Here is a 22,424-nt window from a genome sequence, read left to right on the forward strand (position 1 = left end):
GGGATTTAATAATAGTTACGCAAAATGGAGAATGCCCGCTCCGACCAGTTTTAAAGGGTTAAACAAAGAAAGTCATATAATCATAAATGACTGGACCTGCAAGGTGGACAACTGAAGCCTAATAGGTTTATTTATAATGAAACAAATATATAAAATGAACTGGTGAATTAGTGGAGAGCACCACCCTAAGGTGGTGTTCTGGGAGAGAGTACTCAATGACTGGCAACGAGGAAACAAAATCAAATGCTTTGAGAGAAATTGGGAGTTGTTCTTACTCGATTTAGAAACACGGCTGAGACGGAGTCTGTAGTGAACAGGTAAGTATTTTGGTGTGAGGCTCTGACAATCCAGGTTTGAAAGTAGGAGTATGAGAGGATATTAACCAAACCAGATATTTAAGACTAGAAAGCAACAAACTGGAGGACAACCACCATCAGGCAGAGAAACATTGGCACAGCCAGTCTTTAAATACGATCTACGTGTTAACAATGAGTTGCAGGTGTGCAAAAGTCAGGCAAAACTCTGCTTGGTCAGAAGGGAGATTCCCACATTTTCACCTAAAGGCCAAGAATAAAACAAAATCACCCAGCCTGCCCCAGATTAATGATGGTGATGATAATAGTGATGATGGTAACAGTACATATATGCACATTTCTTGTAGTTCATCAGCTGATATCCATGATCGAATAGTTAAAAGAAACATTCAAGCCAAGGATGGAGTAAGAAAAGAATTCAACAAGAGAAGCAAGATTAAGGTGAGTTTTATAGGCTTACAGAAAATAATACAGACTCTCCACAGTTGTAAAGATGCTTTAAAATTAAATCATTTTTCCCCAGAAACACTTCACTGATGACAGTTTCAAAGTGTTCACAGTGAGCTCCAAAGAGTTCCTAAAAGGGAAGCATCTAAGTCCAGAAGAGACTGGTAGGTGAAGTCTTGATGCACATGTTGTTTTAGTTTGCTCTGACTGAAAGAGAATTATGTAATTTGAATTAAAGTGTGTAATGTTAAACTGTGGCACTGAAATTTCTTCTCAACAGAAATAACCAAACTTAAAGGATTTTTGCAAGATCTCAATGACTGTCACTCAGAGACAGTAAACTATGTGAGTGGAGCTTATGGGATTCTGTCTTTGATTGAAGGTGCTAGGCGCAGAAAAGAGGTGAGGTCATGTTATCTATGTGGAACAATATATTAATGACAAATTTAAAACTTCAAATGTTTCCATAAATCTGACACCTAACAAAATTTTAGTTATCAAAATTTCTTGACAGGCACTGAGTGACAACATTTCAAAATGATGAATTAAAAAAAAGAGTTGTATTTATGTTATTACTCCAATAAAAATTAAATATACTGTTTTCATTTCAGGGTGTTGGAAAAGCAGATGATGTATGTAAAGTCCTTGAGAAAAACATGACAGAACAACTTGATCAAGTGAAAAAAGCAGTTGATGAAGCGATCAAGGATTTTGAACAATGTCTTACAGAAGGGGTTAAAAATTCCAAAACCTCTGAAGAAAAACTGAAATCCTTTTTGGACCGTGATGTATGTATCTGAATTATAATTATTATAATTGACATCATAGCAACAGATTTTGCACTTTATATGAGCATGTGTTTAGAATTGTTTTCCTGATTTGTTTCAGAAACAGCCTGGTTTTTTCAAGACACTACAGGCTGTGGTTAGAAAAGACGGCATCCACAAAACAAAAAAAGGGGAACACGTAAATCTCAACACAGTATTAGCTTCATGCTTGACTGACAGCATTGATGAAAAATTCAGAAAGACCTTCCCGTAAGAATAAACAAATTTTAAACTGTACACTATACTTAAAATGATTAAAACAAACTTGTCAATACTGCCATCATGAAACATTTTTTCAGAAATGATGTTAAAGGCGGATCTTTCAATGGAGTCATCAGTAGATTTTCACTTGACACAAATTCGCTGATTCAAAAATACCAAGATGTCAAACTGCAGCTGATATTTCTCCAGACAGAGGTACGACATGAAACAATCCAGTTTGTCAGTCCATTATAGCAGAATTGACCTATTCCCTCTACAAATACTAATTCTGTTTATTAACTGATCCATGTTTCATGTTTTTAAGGAGGATAAAATTAAGACAAAACTCAACAAAATAATCATAAAGGGGAAGAAAATCATCTACAACAGTCTAACAGAGACAATTGAGAAAAACATGAAAAAGTGCTATGAAGGTAAGAAGATTGTCAGCTAATAAATCACAATTGTACATTAAAAAATGTTTTGACAAAGTTTATTCTTTTCTTGTAGATGCACGAAAAATTTCAGGGAATGATGCACTGAAAAAAATGAGGAAGACTATTGAGACACATGTATCCTTAAATAGGAACATGTATGAGGACGCAAAAAAGACCATGTTGGAGAAGATGAATATATTGATGGTTTGTCAAATTATAACATATAATGAGACCAAGTTGTGTTTGTCTATATTTGAGTGCTTTTGCTCAGTCTGAACATTCTCTAAACATTAGTGAGGCTGCTGTTAACATTTGTATTTTTCAGCATTACAAGGATTTTGTCTGCAATGATGAGTTGAACTGAAGAGATTAAAGCATGAACTGGCCACAAGAGCTCTAAAAAAATCACCCACCCATTAATCCAGATGTTTCAGTTATTTTAAACCTCAATATTTGACTCTGTGAAAAGTAATAAAAGCTCTGATGTTTAACTAGATGATCATCTGTAAGGAACTGAAGGAAACCATGGACCACTCCATTAAACTCTCACTCAAGGCGTCAGCTTTGAGTGAGAGTCTTCCAGGTAAAGAAAATATAGGCTATGAAAGTAAATCATGTATGTTGAACAATGCCAAACACATGTTTTTAATTATCTATTTGTTTGTTTGCTTTTCAGATGTTTCAGAGCATCTTGAAACTGTGCAGCAACATTACAATGAAGGTAAGTGTAGTCAAGAGGGAGACCTAACATCATAGTAACCAGGTAAATATATAAATGTTATTTCATGTTACTTTAACAGTTCCTGTGAATTCTCAAAGAAAAGGGGTGAAATCTGACAACAATCCTAAGCACCTAAATATACAGTAACTTTTAATTTTTTAGTGTTTAGTGTCAATAATAAGTTCTTCATAATTTAAAGATCAGAAATAGCCATTTTAAATTACATATGGCCATTTGAGCTGACCATTTGTATTTTCATCAGCTAGAAAGAACCCAGCTGGTTCTTATCTAACGTTATACTAGGTAATGTTATGCAGTGTTAAAGTATGACACCACAATGTTAGATCTACTTTAAAAGAAGTTTACAAGAAGCTGCTAAACAACTGCTAACAGTGGTGACACCAGAAGCACTATCAACATAAAAGTTCAGGTTTTGCTCAAAAACTTCCCTGAATATTGTCCACAGTCTTTGGACAGAAGTGACTTATTGACTCATATCGGACTGACAGCTGAGGTAAACATGCCGAATTTGTTATTGCTGTGCACAGAAGAAGTATTTGAATAATATCACCACTTATAATTTGTGTTATTTTACCCTTTTTACATCTGAGTCACCTCAAACATGTTAAAATAAAGTGTTTCCAAAAATGATTTTCTACACAAACAGTAACAGAAACAACAGATATTAAGATTTTCTTTTCTAGGCTGAGGAGCTTTCAAGACATTTCAAAGTACATTTTAAGTACTGACACTTGTACTGTTTGCCTGAGCAGCTGAGTGTTAAAAATCTTTGTGCTTATTATTACTGGATGTTTCAGATTTGCTCCACACAGTAACAGCAGAAACCTGATGACCCACTCAACATCTCTGAGGGAACACTGACCAAAAGCATGAGGTCTCTGGATATCACCACAGACATTTTAGTGAAGTTGTGTTGCCTGCTGTCTTTGAATGCTGTGTTTGACTTTTAATGAATTTAATGAAATTCGATTTTTTTAGTGCATGTGGGTTAGGTTAAATGGTGATTTTGAATATAGATGTGCATCTGAGCAAGATTAATTGTGTTTCTCTGTTAGCCATGCAACAAAGTTATTATAGTTTTGTATTTTGTCATTAAGTTTTATTTTATTTATTTGTGACTTTTTGTTTTTATTTCAGTTTTGTTTCAGTAAGTTTCAAGACTGTTTTTGTTTCATTTTTTTACTGTTTGAAAATGTTTAGTTTTAGTTCAGTTTTATTACTTTTATACTTTTTTTAAATTATTGTTGTATTTAGTGCAAATGTCAGAGGCATAACTGAGGAAAACCAGTACAGGTATTACAATAGAAACGTTTAACTTTTTTAAAACAGTTGACCCACTTGTCTTGTAGATGTCCAGTTTCTCAAACACATCCATCAATGCCATGTCAGGCACATTGTAATAACTTGTGATAACATTTTTACCAAACTAACAAATACTAAAACTAAGGCTATTTTCTCTAGAAACTGATTTGTATTTCAAATTAGTTCATTAATTAATTTCTGTTGTTTTTTGTTTTTATTTAACTAAAATATTCATATCTAGTCTTAGTTCTTACTTTAGTTTTATTTGAGTGGAATAACCTTAGGAATCTGTTCAGGGTGTACTCCGCCTGTCGCCTGACAACTGAGAAAGGCTCCAGCAACCCTGGATTGGATAAGCAGAAGAAAATGGATGGATTGAGAATTTTAAGTATTAATTCCTCCCAGGGGTATTACGGTTTTAATTGTGAGGGTCTAAACCAAATGGCCAGCACTCTGTCCAAAAATGTTTTGGTCTCTTTTTTCTCCCTTTTGTCATATTTGTTCATTATTTGTAGACCCTAATTATACAGAAAATTAGATACAGCGGTAGAACTACAATGTTACAGATTTTAATTTTAGTGCCTTAAACCACAGGAATACTGTGATATTCAGACTCTTTTCAGGTTTAAGGATTCAATTTATGTTTTTCTTTCAATAGCAGATTTTCTTTCCCTTGTAGTAAATTTGAATATTACAATTTAATGTCTTTAGTCATGATTCATTTTTATTCATGATGCATTTGTCAGTTTTATTCTTGAGACCTTTATAGCACATGACTTATGTATACCATGTTCTTACATTTCTAACATAAATATTATTTAGTGTAATACAATGGTTTAATATGGTTGTCACATGAGTAATAAAGCAGCAGCAAAAAAATACGTCTCTGCTGCTGCTTTAGCTATTATATCATATTGTTTTCTGTTGTTTCTATTCTGTATTGATTCTATAGCTGTAAGATGGAAACATGATTTTTCAAATCCTGATCTTGTTTTTTCTGACACTAAAAATAAGCTACCTGCCAAAAAGTATTTTGTAGCACCACAGTAGTTTGTAACATACAACAAAATTATCTATGAATTGTAAAGACTGAACCACAAACCAAGTCAAATGATTGTGGATCCTGCTTCCTCTGAAGGTGTTCTTGTCTGGGTGGCCCTATAGGTCATCTACAAACCTCCAGTCACATGTCTTATCAGCAGCTCTCTTCTATAATCTGTGTACCTAGTAACTAACTGGGTTAAAGTTTAGTGGCCTGTAAAATAGGGCCCAAGGATCTGTTAACTTTTATAGCCAAAGTAACCTTTTATAACCTTTTGTGTGATATTAAAATATTACAGGTGTCATCGACCTGGGTCTGAGCGACCCAGGGTCCACGAGCAGTTGGGGTCTCATTTTATATATTTTTCTGCACTGTGCTGCCTTTCCCAAGCATGTTCATGCTTGTGTGTGTATAGGGAGGTGTGTGTGTGTGTGCGTGTGCAGTTGTGACAGGCACCTTCAGGCTTGGTGGGTGTGGCCCTGCCAGGTTGCTGGCCACACCTGAAGATCATCACACACCTGGAGCTGATCAAGCCTCGTTGGGCAGCTGCTTAACAGTGTGGCTGAGCGCTCCTTGACGTGGGATTGTTGTGTGAGACTCCACGTCAGTTTCCTAGAGTTACAAGTTCAGTGTGTATATGCCCGCCGATAAAGTGTCCTGACGGCTGCCGCTATTATTTCCCCCCCAGGAGGAGCGTGGAACGGTAGAGAAGAGCAAGCACGGAGACTGCAGAGACACGGGAGCGGAGAGCACTAACACGGACATTTTGGGAGAAGACACTGCACGGGAGTCGACGGAACGCACTGGAATGTATTGTTATGTAACATTCTCTTCACTGTAAATAAACGCACTGCTTTCATCGCATCTTACCAAGTGTGGTAAGAGGAAGAAGGAGGGAAGATGGGCATCCCATCCTGTTGTTTCTCTCGCATGTGAATATACTTTCCTTCATACACTTCATGTATAATCACATTTATTCTATTAATTACACATGAATCTTCTGCATTTACTAATCACAACACACTTAATATAACTTCTTTCTTAACCCTACACGGTAAACTCAGAGATTCTCACATCTCTCAGACTTCCACAATCTCACGCAGAAACACAAGGATGAGCAGCGTAGTCAAAAACACTCGTGGAATCAGGGTGAAAAAGTCAGGGATGAAAATAATTTCATTACCCAAACTACACTTTCTATTTCATCATGTTGATTAAATTTAAACACGATTAACCGTTAGCAAAATAACATCTAAGTAATCTCAGTTTTATCACTCTGCATCACAATTCCCATAAAAAGGCTGGATGCTAAGTCCTTTTATTCCACTTTTAGACAGAGATGAACCGAGGGATCTCATTCTCTTTGGCACTTTGAATATGGAAGGAAAATCATTTGTTTTAGTTCTATAATCACATCACAAACTGCAGATATTTTTATGTGGCCCTACAGATGTATGTTTTCATATGCTGTCCCTTTTTGTGTTTTACAATCTAAATACATTAACATAAAATGAATAGCGCAGGGAGGAAAAGAAGGCATGTTTGTGTGAACCACAATTATTTTATGTAGCGATACAACATTTGAGCATGTTAAATACACCATTCTAAAAACACTGATTAAGCAACAACTTTCAGCCAAGATTTATAAATTCTTTTTCCTTTTAACTGTCAGTGAATCTACTACCTATACACCATAATTCAGCAAGTCAAACGTAACAGTTGCATTTATCTATTGTGGGATGGTTGTGGCTGGGCTGATGAGTGTGACAGAAAAAAGTGTCAATTTCTATTTTTATTAATACTTTTGAGGATTAAAGATGGTATTAATAATTATTTTTTTAAAAGTGTTCATCACCCAACATCGTTTCACTCCTCTGTTAATAAGTAACGCAAAAAAGTAATGCAAAACACTTGCTCTGAGGCAGGTTGTTACCTGCCTGCCAGCCACTCCCTTCTGCACAAACACCTCCTCTTCCTGCTTTTCTCAGTTCTCCGTTCTGCTTTTCCTGCTCCCGCGTTACTCATGTTGGATTAACCTTTCTATTATATGTATAGATGCAGTTGCACCTGTGCAGTCTGAGCCACACATTTCCAGTTTGTTTTTAACTGTATCTGTTTGTGGACTTTGCTCTTTGCTGGATTTCTTTCTTCTTGCTCGTTTCCTGTTTGTGTCTCACTGCTTCCCTCACATCTCCCTCAGCAGCCTTTTCCTGCATTACTTCTAACAAAAGGTGAGCAGTTTGAACTTTTAATCTGAATTTAACATCAGTGTCTCTGATTATATGTGGATTAAAGGAGAAGTTGATCACAAATGTCTAATCTTTAAAGCAGTATTGTCTGGTTAAATATTGCATTTTATCTTACAGTTTCATTTCTTGGTCATGGATGATTTCGTAAGAACCAAACTGGTTGAATGGGGGCTAAGTGAGTGGGTGGAGAAATTTAAAGGTAAAGTATTAACGTAAATATGTGATAGGTACAGATATTGATACTGATGTGATCTGTTAACTGTAAAACAGCTCATAGATTTGGGCCGATTGCTTTTTCAGTCATTAACAAGAATTTCTGAAGCAAGTTGAGAATAAACTTTATCTCTGCAACTTTATTTTTAATGACAGATGAACAAATCGATGCTGAAAGTCTGTATGAGCTTGATGATCGAGAAATTGATAATTTGATCACAAAAGCTGGACCAAGAGTGAAATTCAAGAAGAGACTCAAGCTGTTAAAGGTAATTAAGTTTCAAAAAAAATATTTCTATAGAGGTGAATTTTTGTTAGAATTATCTGTATATTTAAAAATGCACTGGCAGTAATAATCAGTGATGGGAACAACAGCAATAAAAGTAACGCTGTTACTTTTTTTCAGTAACTAGTAATCTAACTAATTGCTATTTCTATCTTTACAATGTTGTTACTGTTACTAACAAGAACATGTGGTGTGGACACGTTACAGTTTTTCAACACACAGATAGTTGAAGCTGTCTTCAGCTAATTTAAAGTGGAGACTTTAAATTAGATAGATTTTCTCCTGAATAGTATTGCTATGTTTGCTGCAGGAAGAAACTGTAAAAGCTGCATTTTCTAAGGAGCAAAAACAAAAAACTCCACCCTTTCTATGGGCTTAAATTGTGGTCATAAATATTTTGTACTTGTAAATCAAATGTGTAGTTGTAAACTCAGTTTTGTAACCTTGTAAACCAGAATATCTGAAATTTTTAGGTTTGTGCATCTATTTGTGTGTGTGTGTGTGTGTGTGTGTGTGTGTGTGTGTAAAAAAAAAAAAAAGATCTGGATTTTTTTTTTTAAGTAACGAAATAGTTATTTTCCTAGTAATAATTTACTTTTATAATATTGTAACTCAGTTACTAACTCAATTAGTTTTTTAAAGAAGTAACTACTTACTATAACGAATTAATTTTTCAAAGTAATTTGCCCAGCACTCATAATAATATCTAGCGCAATTTTTGTTAACTCTTTATAAGATGGATTTGCAAAGTTTTGATCGTGCTAGAAAGAACAAAACACAAATCAAGAAACAGTCATTTCTTTTCAATTAAGTTATTAACTATTTTGTTGCATTGAGGTTCAGTATCTATACGAGAAATACAGTTTTTAATACATGTTTAAGTGCTCAGTATTGTATTTGGCTTTGCACTTTTTATCTGCAGGGTAAACAGGAGCATGAAGAAGCAGCTGGTTTGGTTCAGGTAAGGATTTTACTGAATTTCAGACATATTAGCCAACTGCCTGAGACAAAGGAACGCTTCATTTTGTTGCCTATAGGGTTACATACTGATTCAATATTAATATTAATTAATAGTACCTCCGATTGACATAACTGGATGTCATTACTGCCGACGTAAATTACAGTTTTGCTGAATTTATTTTTACCTTTCAGTTTTACATTTCCCTCAGTGTCACCTGTTCTGGTCGTCTTTGCTGGTTTCTCTAGCCTTACATGTTTCAGAACAGAATCACCAATTACCAGAGTTTGATGCCTGGCAGGTGTTTCGAAAAGTGGGGAAAAACAGTTAGACACATGAACAGATTGGTGGTGTACCAGGAGCTTCTGTTTAAGACTCTGCTTCCTCCTCATCATCACCCAGTCATCCTGTTTCCCCGGCTGCTCGGGACAATCTGCCAGAAGGAGCTAACCTTTGGCTAATATATTGTAATTGTTTTGATTGTGGTAGGAAGAACAAAACTCAAATCAGGAAACAGTCATTTCTTTTCAAGTCAGTTTAAAACTGTTTTTTTCCCCTTCAGATTTAATGTCCATATGACAAATACAATTTTAATACATGTTTAAGAGCTCAATATTCTACACGGCTTTGTACTTTTTTTTTATCAACAGTGTGAACAGGAGCATGAAGAAGCAGCTGGTCTGGTTCAGGTAAGGGTTATACTGAATTTCAGACATTTGGGCCGTCTACAGAGACTGAGCAGTCTCTACAGAAACCAATAAATGACTGAATCTAAAAACCTAATTCATAGGGGGTTGGGAAATATACATTTTGCCCTAGCTAGGGGGTTTGCCAACAGTCTCTGTAGGTCTTTGGGACAGGGACTTAATTATGCAAAAGAATTGTCTCACAGATGTTTACTAAGAAAAAGGTAATTTATGATGTATCAGCCTGCTGGTTGAAAACAACTGCATTTAAGTTTGTTGATTGTAAAACTTGTATGTTAGTGTCCTTTAAATGCTGTTAAAGAGCAATGCCAATGCAAATAGTAATAATTTCCTGTATAACTCGTATTCATCCTCAGGTCTTGCCATCCACAAGTGATACAGGTGAGACACATGTATCGTATTTATTGCATCTCATATTAGTCTGTGGCACCAATATTTTTTGCAATCTACATAACTTTACTAAGAATAAATTTACTGAGAGAAACACGTTTTTCTTTTCTTATTTTTTTTTTGTTTTTATCCAATCAGGAAAGAGAAAATCAGACCTTCAAAGTGACGCCAGCAGGTTGCAGTCACCAGCTAAGCGACAGCGTCTGTCTATACCAGGATTTGCAGGTATTTACGTCTCTTACTAAACAGTGTCACAGTTTAAGCCACTATAGGGTTAAATTTCTGTGCAGCACAATTTGCCCAACATGCCAGTTTCATCTTTGATTCTAGAAATTACTTTTCCTTTGGCTTGTTGTCAAAATTTAACAGTCACACGATGCATGGTATTGTAAGTTTGATTGGTAAGTGGTCACATTATGATCCTGATATTCTCTAATTCACACAGGTTTGCTTTTTTTTTTAAACATGAGATTTTACATTTTCTGTTTATTCTAGTCTATAATTCCTTCTAAATAGTTTTTTCCTTTCTTTGTCCACAGAATCAATCATACTGTCTGATGTGAAAAGCATCATGACATTTGTACATGCCAGACTAAATGACCAAGACAAACTCAGTGCTTTCTTGAAGTGAGTATTATGTTTTTTTTATATTTTGTAATGTATGGGCCTGGTTCCACTCCTGATCACGTGACAGTTTCACAAACAAATCACAGAGAGTTTGTTTTTAAAGAGAGCAAAAATGCAGAAAATGGCTGTAAAACATCCTCAGAAGCTGCTAGTTATGTGTAATTGAGTCACACAGAGAAGATGGTCCCTTTTCAAGAGTCTTGACTCACACAAAAATTGGCAGTATATTCACATGAACGCAACAATTAAAATAATTCAGTCCAAACACACTTTATGGATGTCACACTGGTTACACCAAGAAACAGTCACAGGAATGAGTAACTACATTGATGAGGATTTAGAATCAGTACTAATTGCACGTCTTTGGACTGTTGGAGAAAGACAGAGTACCGGGAGAGAACCGAGGCAAACATGGAGATAAACTCAAAATAAAAAGTCCCCCAGCCAGATGTTGGTGTGAGACAACAGTGCTAAACATCATGCCACCGTGCTGCCTGTACATGAACCCTTTAGGTTATTTCCTTTCTTGTGTCAGATTGTATGACACAGACTGCTGACATACAGCAGTACAATTATAGATGCTGAAATAATTCAGTAGTAAAATAAAACAACATATAATAAACAATTTGTGGAACCAGTGTATAAAACTAGTAATGATTCATTGAAAAATCACTACCATGATTATAACTCTCTTTTAAACTCTCACTTTTAAAGCATGTTTAAAAATGTTTTCATGACTGAATCGTTTAACCCATATTTAAAATATTGTTCAACAGGAAAAAGATCAGTGATTTGGAGACAGACAAGAGGGAGCTGGTTGGTGTCTTTGGTAAAACTGGGGCTGGAAAGAGCTCTTTGATAAATGCCATCATCAAAGAGAAGAATCTTTTACCCTCAGGAAGCATCAATGCCTGCACCTCAGTCATGATCAAAGTGGAAGCCAACACACGTAGCACAAAGTATGAAGTAGAAATTGAGTTCATCACAAAGGAGGTAAAATGAGTTCGGAAAGTCTGATTTTTACTTAAACCTATAACACGTGTTAGAGTCCAGTTCTTGCGGTTTAAGGTTGGGTACATACCTCAATAAATTGCTTGTCATCTATTTTTGTAGGAGTGGAAAGAAGAGTTGTGGTCATTTCAGCGTCAGCTTCTTGGCAATAATAAAAATCAGGACAAGGAAGACGATGATTATCATGATGCTGTTGAAAAGCTGTCAGCACTGTATGGAGAAGACTGGAGAAGGTCCTTTGAAAACCTCATGGAGAACAAATATTTCAAAGAAATTCCAGAATTTCTCCAATCCAGGCGAAAGATTTTGACATGTGAATCAGTAAGACAAACTCATATTACTACTATAACAGACAGCCATGATAGACTACACACTGGGGATGCTGGGAAATGCACACAGGTGAAACTAGGACAACCTGGACACAAAAGGGAACTGACCAAATTATCAGATTATGCTGAGATCCCATAACTACCTGCTCTAATTAAATGGGTTACCAACTGCTAGTAATACAGAAGGAGCAGAAGAAATTACATAATAGTCATGCTGTGAGTGAGACGACGCAGCACGTAATAACATCATATTAGTACTATAACAGACAGCCATGATACAGTGGGGCAAAAAAGTATTTAGTCAGCCACCGATTGTGCAAGTTCCCCCACCTAAAATGATGACAGAGGTCAGTAATTTGCACCAGAGGTACACTTCAACTGTGAGAGACAGAATGTGAAAAAAAAATCCATGAATCCACATGGTAGGATTTGTAAAGAATTTATTCGTAAATCAGGGTGGAAAATAAGTATTTGGTCAATAACAAAAATACAACTCAATACTTTGTAACATAACCTTTGTTGGCAATAACAGAGGTCAAACGTTTACTATAGGTCTTTACCAGGTTTGCACACACAGTAGCTGGTATTTTGGCCCATTCCTCCATGCAGATCTTCTCGAGAGCAGTGATGTTTTGGGGCTGTCGCCGAGCAACACGGACTTTCAACTCCCGCCACAGATTTTCTATGGGGTTGAGGTCTGGAGACTGGCTAGGCCACTCCAGGACTTTCAAATGCTTCTTACGGAGCCACTCCTTTGTTGCCCGGGCGGTGTGTTTTGGATCATTGTCATGTTGGAAGACCCAGCCTCGTTTCATCTTCAAAGTTCTCACTGATGGAAGGAGGTTTTGGCTCAAAATCTCACGATACATGGCCCCATTCATTCTGTCCTTAACACGGATCAGTCGTCCTGTCCCCTTGGCAGAAAAACAGCCCCATAGCATGATGTTTCCACCCCCATGCTTCACAGTAGGTATGGTGTTCTTGGGATGCAACTCAGTATTCTTCTTCCTCCAAACACGACGAGTTGAGTTTATACCAAAAAGTTCTACTTTGGTTTCATCTGACCACATGACATTCTCCCAATCCTCTGCTGTATCATCCATGTGCCCTCTGGCAAACTTCAGACGGGCCTGGACATGCACTGGCTTCAGCAGCGGAACACGTCTGGCACTGTGGGATTTGATTCCCTGCCGTTGTAGTGTGTTACTGATGGTGACCTTTGTTACTTTGGTCCCAGCTCTCTGCAGGTCATTCACCAGGTCCCCCCGTGTGGTTCTGGGATCTTTGCTCACCGTTCTCATGATCATTTTGACCCCACGGGATGAGATCTTGCGTGGAGCCCCAGATCGAGGGAGATTATCAGTGGTCTTGTATGTCTTCCATTTTCTGATGATTGCTCCCACAGTTGATTTTTTCACACCAAGCTGCTTGCCTATTGTAGATTCACTCTTCCCAGTCTGGTGCAGGTCTACAATACTTTTCCTGGTGTCCTTCGACAGCTCTTTGGTCTTGGCCATGGCGGAGTTTGAAGTCTGACTGTTTGAGGCTGTGGACAGGTGTCTTTTATACAGATGATGAGTTCAAACAGGTGCCATTCATACAGGTAACGAGTGGGGGACAGAAAAGCTTCTTACAGAAGACGTTACAGGTCTGTGAGAGCCAGAGATTTTCCTTGTTTGAGGTGACCAAATACTTATTTTCCACCCTAATTTACGAATAAATTCTTTACAAATTCTACCATGTGGATTCATGGATTTTTTTTCACATTCTGTCTCTCACAGTTGAAGTGTACCTCTGGTGCAAATTACTGACCTCTGTCATCATTTTAAGTGGGGGAACTTGCACAATCGGTGGCTGACTAAATACTTTTTTGCCCCACTGTAGATTACCCAGTGGCAATGCTGGGAAGGGCACACAGGTGAAACTAGGACAACCTAAACACAAAAGGGAACTGAAAAAATTAACAAAAGACTAAGAGCTAGAAACAAAGTTCACTTCTGAAAACAGAATGCAGCATAGAGTCAAAAGTCCAAAAAACAAAACACTGAAAACAGATCCAGTGATCGAAACAGATCTTACTGAGATCCCACAATGATCTTTAGATGATCACATTTCCAGAAAAAAATCTCTTCTTGTAATAACTGTGGTTAACAAGACCCAAGACTGGTCCAGGTCTGGTTTTGTAGAGCATGATTTTCTTCTTCTTCTTCTTAAATCGCAGTCAGAATCTTTACGTCTTTACACAACAGTGATCAGTTCCCTATTTTAACCTACTCTTACACTTTAAATTGCTTCGTAGAAATTCACTGCTGAGCAAAGTCGGCAAAGACTGAATCAAAGTGGCCACAAATTTTAGTAAATCAGTGTAATTGATGTCTCAAAGTGGTGGACAACTGTGCAAAATGCCCACATGAAGTAGTTTCTGCTAATAGTAATACTGGCTGTTCTTTTAGTATTTTTTTTATGTCACGGACTTTTTAACGGTTTTTGTAAAGCACTTTCTGTGAGGATTGAAATTAAACTGCACTGCTTTTACTATTTATTGCAGGCTAATGAACTTTCTGCACAATTTGTCAAGTACACAAGAAGTGAGTCAAAACAAGGAGAAGGTAATGAAGGAAAAACATGGTTTTGGCCACTAGTGAAGTGTGTGACTGTCAGGGTGCCAAACAATCCTTTTCTCCAGCATGTCACACTTGTGGACCTTCCTGGAAATGGCGACTGTAACAAGAGCAGAGATCAGATGTGGAAAGGGGTAATTCACATTTACTGCTCTTTGCTTATACTGTGTTGTCTGTAAACAGTCATCTTTCAATGAAGCACTGAGACATGTTATTCTCCTTTCAGATAGTTGGAGATTGTTCTACTGTGTGGATTGTGACTGACATTAATCGAGCAGCATCAGAGAAAGAGGCCTGGGAGATCCTGGAAAGTGTCAGTAGTCTGATTGGAAATGGTGGCGAATGTCAGCAAATTCACTTTATCTGCACCAAGTCTGATCTTCTTGATGATTCAGATGATCTGTAAGTACATTTTGAATGCTGATCAACTACAGGGTGTTTCCATGTAAGATCAACCTTGAGCCTTTTCTTTAATAATACAGAACATTTGGGTCAAAGGGAGTCTCAGAGGCAGATACAATTTTATAAAGTTTGCTGAAGATGGTGGACTGAGTAATACACAGAGAGGGAGGGGAATAGAGGAGAGTGGGAAAGGCAGTGGTAGAGGGACAGCAAGAGAGAACAGGGTGAGCAATAACAGCAGAGCAGGAGGAGAAAAAGATGAAACTGACATCATGGCAGCTTTAATGTATGTTGCACATAATCTATGAGATTATAGGAAATCATGCATATCCTGGTCCTTACAGTCGAGTAATTCAACAATTTTACACTGTAAAGCAAAAGTGCCATTACACTGTCCTTCAGCAACAAAGTTAAAATAGTTGCTGTGACAAAAAAAACATTTGTATGTGAGCATGTCAGCATGTGGTGACATCACGATCCAAATAAACATGCTGGCCTTTCTCCAAGTGCTTTAGAATAAATGCTACCAGTCTCCCATATTTGCGAGTTTGTTTGGCTTTTTTAACAGTCAAAATAAATACATTAAACAAATAAAGTCATATCATTATAAACTGGATCCGCAAGGCAGACTTGCACAACTAATATGACATTTAATAGGTTTATTTACAATGAAAGAAATATAAAATGAACTGGTCAAGTAGTGGAGAGCAACACCCTAAGGTGGCAGAGAAGCAGTGCCACAGCCAATCTTTAAACACAATTTAGGCGATGACCATGAGTTACAGGTGTGCAACAGTCAGGGAAAGCTCAGCTTTGTCAGAAAGGGAGCCTCCCACATTTCCACCTAAAGGCCAAAGCTACGTCCACACCTACATGGGTATTTTTGAAAACGCAGCTTTTTCTATGCGTTTGGGCTTTTTGTCCGCACGTAAACTGTGTTTTGTATCACTAATAACTGAGATTTTTTTTTTTTAGAAAAAACTCGTGCCAGCGTGGAGATTTTTGAAAACTCCGTTTCTGTGTTTAACTGGAATACAGAGATTTCGTCACACAACGTTTTGACATCATGCTGTACACCAAAATATTGTTTCGATTAAATGAATTTCTACAATGGTGGATTTACACAGTATACTGTTGCTGTTAATCTTGCTATCTGCAGTTTTTAGACGCTTACATATACACCCGCAGTTACTGTCCCTCCATTTTGAAAGACAGGAGTCAGAAGGGGTGTTCAAATTCATCTGCTGCATCCTCATGAGGCCGCATTTGTAGGCCGATTACATCACAGCAACGCAATGAGGGCTGTCCAAATTCGTAGACTCCTCCGAATGCGGCCGACAAATGTGTCCTTCATTTCCCCAGATTTGAAGGATGGGTCGGGTGTATCCTTCGTGGCCCACCATATCCCCGAATTCATAGCGCGGTCAAGCCAATTCCAGTTTCCAACAATGTGCTCCGACTTTTTCGGAGACGTCTGTTACCCACCAGCTCGATAGCTCGAGAACAGCGAACTCCTGGCACATTGTTTTCAAACCTCCCGTGGTCTTTCGCTACTCAGGTTAAACATGATCTCATCAAATAAAGTCACTTAGATAACTGAAAATGTTACTGTTTGGCTTTTTTCAGTGTTTTATTTGTTTGTGAGTAAATCATTTTGGCTGAGATTAAAATTATTAGATTATAGTAAATTAAATAAAACTGTATTAATCTCTTGTGGGGATTGGGTGGGCGATACACAGCTGAATAAACGTCAAACAGAAAACTGATTAAACAGAAGTGTGAGATGATCAAGAATTTACTCCTGTGTCCTGTTATATTTTAGATAGCAAGGAGCAGACGGCTGAGTTTATTAAACTCCGAGACAGCTGGTGACGCAAAACTGAAGGCTAGATCGTCCAATTTCACAGCTGCTCGCTTCTGGCCTACCCGGCCTCCTGAGGACCCGGCCTTCGCGGTTTACATGGGCCGGGTCCTCAGGAGGATGCAGCCTATGAATTTGGACACCCCTAGAGTGAACTTCGGACGTGGCTTCTACATTAAACAGAAGCCAAATCCCGATGCCAACGCGTCGTTGTTTTTGAATACATTTAATTTTTTTTAATTAAATATTTGTATGCTGTATGCATAAATAAGTTGTGAGTCTACACCAGCCATATTTCACAGCGCTGTGACTTATGATTTTAAATCACTCAGACTAATGTAGTATTTGTCAGTTTTGTTCTTATTTGAATAAACTCTGGCCAAGAGAGCCAGTGAGGCAAAATCCAAAGTACTGTCTTTAGTTATTAACATTATTCAAATAATGAAAGCGTTTGAAAATGGCACTTGAAAAGTAACACAAAATTAGTTGCCTTTTCAGAAAAACAAAAACTTTTCAGAAGTACTTAAGGTTTTGTGTTTACTTGTTTACTTACTCCCAAGAAGGTTAGGATTTGGCATGTTCTTGACAGCGTTTGACTTTGTGTTTGCGTTTACATGTGAACAGAGATATATTTTTTAAACTGCACATGTGGATTGGGTTTTTTTTAAACGAAGACAGACGTAGCTCAAGAGTAAATCAAAATCACCCAGCCTGCCCCAAATTAATCATGGTGATGATAATAGCGATGATGGTAACAGTACATATATGCAAATTTCATGTAGTTCATCAGCTGATATCCATGATCGAATAGTTAAAAGAAACATTCAAGCCAAGAGTGAAGTAAAGAAGGCATTCAACAAGCGAACCAAGATTAAGGTGAGTTTTATAGGCTTACAGAAAACAATACAGACTATCCACAGTTGCAAAGATGCTTTAAAATTAAATCATTTTTCCGCAGAAACACTTCACTGATGACAGTTTCAAAGTGTTCACAGTGAGCTCCAGAGAGTTCTTAAAAGGGAAGCATCTAAATCCAGAAGAAACTGGTAGGTGAAGTCTCAGTGCACATGTTGTTTTAGTTTGCTCTGACTGAAAGAAAAAATATTTAGTTTGAATTAAAGTGTGTAATGTCAAACTGTGGCACTGAAATTTCTTCTTAACAGAAATAACCAAACTTCAGAGATTTTTGCAAGAACTCAATGACTGTCACTCAGAGACAGTAAACTATGTGAGTGGAGCTTATGGGATTCTGTCTTTGATTCAAGGAGCCAACTCCAGAGGAGTGGTAAGGTCAAGTAAAAGATATACAACAACATTCTCTTACATGTTGGGATTTATCAATTGTCTTTGTGTTTCTTATTTAGTTTTTTTTTTAAAATAATTTATGGGTTATTACTTATCTCATATATTTTTGCTGTTATATTTAGTTTCTCAGGTTCTTATTACAGAAAAGTGATTTTTCAAACCAACTGAATTCAAAAACCTATAAGAAACGACAAGTAGTTTTTATGGTTTTATTACTTCAAATATTTTTCAGGATAGTAAAAAAAGCGAGGTGTTTGGAGAACTTGAGAGAATCATGAACTTCCAACTTGAAAATGTCCGAAAAGAAATGGAAGAGACCATTATGGCTTTTGAAAAATGTCTTAATGATGGCGTTGAGAAATCCAAAGGTTCATATGGAGAAAAACTCAAGAACTTCTTGTATCGTGTATGTATTTTAAATATAGTTACAAAAAAATTACAGATTTAACAGTAATATGTATTTAAATAATTTTGTTTTCTTTTTTGTTTTAGGGAAAGAAGGGTGGTGCTTTTCACAGGGTACTGAAGTGTGTCGTTGAGAATGGTGGCATCCACAAACCAAAGAACGGGAAACTAATTAACCTTAATATGAAGTTGGCTTCATGTCTGACTGACAGCATTGATGAAGAATTCAGAAAGACCTTCCCGTAAGAAAAAACACGTTCTAAACAGTCACATAATATTATTCAAGATAATTTATAACATATAAACTTGCCAATTCTGCCATTAATAACCACAATGTTTATATGTTTTAGAAATGACTCAGAACGTGGAGCATTCAACGGAGTCATCGATGAATTTTCTCTTAACACTAATTCTCTGATTGAAAAGTACAAAAGTGCTGAACTGCAGCTCAGATTTCTCAAGACAGAGGTAAGAGATGAAACTTTCCTGTCTAAACTAATGGACAGTAAAAAAAATGTTTTATGACTTTATATGATTTAAAATGATTTTCATCCGTATTTCATGTTTTGTGTCTAAGGAAGAAAAAATTAAGGCAAAACTGAACAGAATGATGCGGAAACAGAAGAAAAAAGTCTACAGCAGTCTGACAGAGACAATTGAAGACATTATGGAAGAAGGCTACTGCAGTAAGAGATAAAATCAGAGATTCACAACTTGGCACTAAAACACATATTTATCATTATTCAGAAAGAGAAATCTGATTGGAGTTTTCTGTCTTATTGTAGAGGCTGCAGAATTTGAAGGAGAAGGAACGCTGTACAACATGAGAGAGACTATTACGGACCACGTGCACTCAAATAAGGACATGTTTGAGCAGGCAAAAAATACCATGTTGGAGAAGTTGCACCGTTTGAAGGTTTGTCATGTTTTATGAAGAAATATGATTACCATATTTTGTTATAATTCACCCAAAGGCTTTTTCTGTTTAGCTGGAATAGACTTAGACAAAAATGTATGTTCAGTTTATATTTTTAATCCAGTTTGAGAAACTTCTAAATGTCATTGTATTTGACTTTAACACATTTTGATCTGTGATAAGTAATTACAATTTCTAAAATAGGTAAACATCCTGGAGATTCTGGAGAAAATTATGAAGGAATCCATTGAAAGTTCATTTAAAACTGATGGGAGCTCACTCCCAGGTAAACAGGACAGTTTGCTGTAATTACATTTGATAATGCTTTCTTCCTTTTCACTTTATCTTTACAGTCTTGCACCTGATAGCACAGTCTGTTTACCTATTTGTCTATCTATTTTTTAATTAACTTAAAAATTACTGAGTGACACTGTTACTGTGGTGGGAAACAATTAAAAAATGTTTTGTTTTTCAGATGTTTCAACAGAGCTTGAGATGGTGAAGAAATATTATGATCAACTTGCAGCAACTCCAGACGATGAAACATCACTTGGTAAATCCTTAAATGTCATCATCAGTATTACATTAAATGTTTTAAATTCAAACAATTGTCCTTAATGGAACCAATGGAAACCAAAGTTTCCATTTGTTATCGCTCTTTGTTAAACCTCTTTTTCTGTTTTTGTCATGGTTGGCTGTGTGGCAAGCAGGAGTGGTGGACCCAAAATGCAGGACTCAGACTCAAGGGATGAACTCAAAAGCTTTTATCTCAGCTTTATTTGCTGGCACAGGAAAACAAGCTTACAAAGGAAACTAAACTGAACTGGGAAAAAACATAAACTCATGGGAAACACAAGGAGATCCACACAGCACAAGGGTGAACTGACATTAACAATGCGACAACAAGAACTAACTGACAGGGACTAAAATACACTGGCAGGCAAATGAGGAAACGAGGAACAGGTGGGAACACAGCCGGGAGAAATTAGACTAAACGAGACAGAGGAAGCGAAACTAGAAACACTGAGATAAGATATGAACCTTCAAAGTAAAACAGGAAATCCACAGACTGAACACAGATAACTCTGACCAAGAACAGGAGGAACACAGTACAGGGGTCAGAGTGACATCAGGGGCAAAGGAATACACAAGCTAAGAAATATAGAACAGAAACCAAAACACCAGTAGTCATAAGCCAAGAATCCAAAGGAAAACAGACCAATAAACAATAATATAGAATCAAAACACTGGGCCACAGGCCCAGAACCGTGACAGTTTTGGATCTTTCAGATTTGCTGACTGGGTAGAAACTGCAGAAACCTGGACACAAACAGGTTTTCCCAGAGGAAGTGCTGATTAAATCAAAAAAACATCTTTGATTGATTTTGTCTCAATCATTTTCAGTTGTTTTTGTTGGGTCTATTTAAAAGTTGTTTGGTGACATTTGACTTTGATTTTGAGAATGTCTGTATCTTTAATGATTCAAATCTTGAGGCTGACAGAGCAGTTTGAGGAAAAACTGAAAGAGATTTACATCACATCACTCTACATATATTTCAAATCTATTTTAATGTTTTTATTTTATGAATTTAGTTATGGCTCATTCAGATGCCAATGATATTTATATAACACATTTCAGTACATGTAAAATCAGTCCACTTAACACAGAAGATAAAAACATGGCAACACTTTATAATACAGCCCATACCTAACGCGTAGTTCCCCTGTAATTAAATGGAATATCAATGTATTTTATCTAAAATTACAATTAAAATTGTAATTGTATTTACCTACAAATATTTAGAGGTAGGGATTTCTAAAATGTATAGTACTATAATCTAATGAATCCTAAAATTGATCTTGTAAACTTTGAGACAGGATTGGTCAGTTAGGGTAAGTAGCTCCATCTCCGTCCTGTAGCTACATGACTAGTTTTATCCCTCTACATTGTGTCCATCTTTTCCCTCAATTTCAGGAGTTCTTTTCACTGTGGAATTAATTGTCTGATTATGAGATTAAAAGTAGTTTTTCATCTCAACTTTTCACACACAAACATGTGTGTTTTTGACAGGTTTTCATACATTAGAGCCACAGCAGAGGGTGTTTTTCTTGAAAACAATATCTGAATTAGGATTAGATGGATTTGTGTATAAGAAACACCAATAGTCATAGATTTATTTGTAAAAGTTTTTTTTCAAGGACACATTCATACTTCTTGTCACGCTATTTAATTGTACGTTTCTTGCTCCCAACAACATTTCTGACCTGTCATCTATGTTTATTCTTCACAAAAAATATTACATAAACATTGTTTTGGCAGTAGTATTAACAGAATCTGTTGTGATATTTTGACAACATTGTGTGTTGTTAACAGAATTTGACCTCTGTCACACCTAACAGCCATTTTTGTTGTTATGCAGGTCTTTCCAAGTACTCTGTGCCATTTGAGGCACTAACTCCTTCCCCACAAAAGAACTGAGTATATTTTGTATAAAAATATATTATCACATTATTTCTAAAAGCTTGTCTTAAAATGTTAAACCCAATTTACCTTTGTAATAAATTTTACATTTCAGGAAATATTCTTTTCTTTTCTTTTTTTTAGCATGTGTTAGGTTTTGTATTGTTGATTGTCATTTATGCTTAGCAATATTTAACCATATATGCTTAGAGGTGTATAATCAATTGTGTAGTGATAGGATGTGTGATCTTTAGCAGGCTGCAAAGGCTTGGTGTGCATTCCAGGAATGCACACCAGTGCATTCCAAGAATGCATTCCAGGAATGCACACCTACATCCTGGGAGCATGGGAAGAGGTCGTACCTTGTTTTA

The 22,424-nt window shown here is 36.7% G+C and overlaps 1 protein-coding gene across 6 annotated transcripts in view; it reads left to right on the plus strand.

Moving 5' to 3' along the window:
• The window catches only part of LOC120745395 (nuclear GTPase SLIP-GC-like), a 30,073-nt gene extending 7,901 nt beyond the window's left edge, over positions 1-22,172 (plus strand). For 2 of the 6 annotated variants that reach the window (XM_040050233.1, XM_040050262.1), the window contains 16 exons: positions 10,655-10,742; positions 11,519-11,735; positions 11,856-12,074; positions 14,631-14,837; positions 14,930-15,105; positions 17,749-17,842; positions 17,925-18,012; positions 18,130-18,251; positions 18,504-18,677; positions 18,764-18,918; positions 19,027-19,144; positions 19,254-19,362; positions 19,462-19,592; positions 19,797-19,878; positions 20,068-20,148; positions 20,294-22,172. In XM_040050233.1, the coding sequence (XP_039906167.1) occupies positions 10,655-10,742; positions 11,519-11,735; positions 11,856-12,074; positions 14,631-14,837; positions 14,930-15,105; positions 17,749-17,842; positions 17,925-18,012; positions 18,130-18,251; positions 18,504-18,677; positions 18,764-18,918; positions 19,027-19,144; positions 19,254-19,362; positions 19,462-19,592; positions 19,797-19,878; positions 20,068-20,148; positions 20,294-20,409 (2,177 nt within the window). In that variant the 3' untranslated portion in view covers positions 20,410-22,172. Of the gene's footprint in view, positions 1-6,176; positions 7,544-7,678; positions 7,761-7,930; positions 8,044-8,982; positions 9,022-9,507; positions 9,550-9,668; positions 9,708-10,081; positions 10,107-10,253; positions 10,341-10,654; positions 10,743-11,518; positions 11,736-11,855; positions 12,075-14,630; positions 14,838-14,929; positions 15,106-17,748; positions 17,843-17,924; positions 18,013-18,129; positions 18,252-18,503; positions 18,678-18,763; positions 18,919-19,026; positions 19,145-19,253; positions 19,363-19,461; positions 19,593-19,796; positions 19,879-20,067; positions 20,149-20,293 lie in introns of those variants that run through there. The other 4 variants (XM_040050229.1, XM_040050244.1, XM_040050236.1 and 1 more) reach the window with 4 other exon arrangements.
• Positions 22,173-22,424: the final 252 nt, after the last annotated feature.

This window comes from Simochromis diagramma, unplaced genomic scaffold (genome assembly GCF_900408965.1).
Source record: "Simochromis diagramma unplaced genomic scaffold, fSimDia1.1 OVJJ01000321.1, whole genome shotgun sequence".
Taxonomy (NCBI): Eukaryota; Metazoa; Chordata; class Actinopteri; order Cichliformes; family Cichlidae; genus Simochromis; species Simochromis diagramma.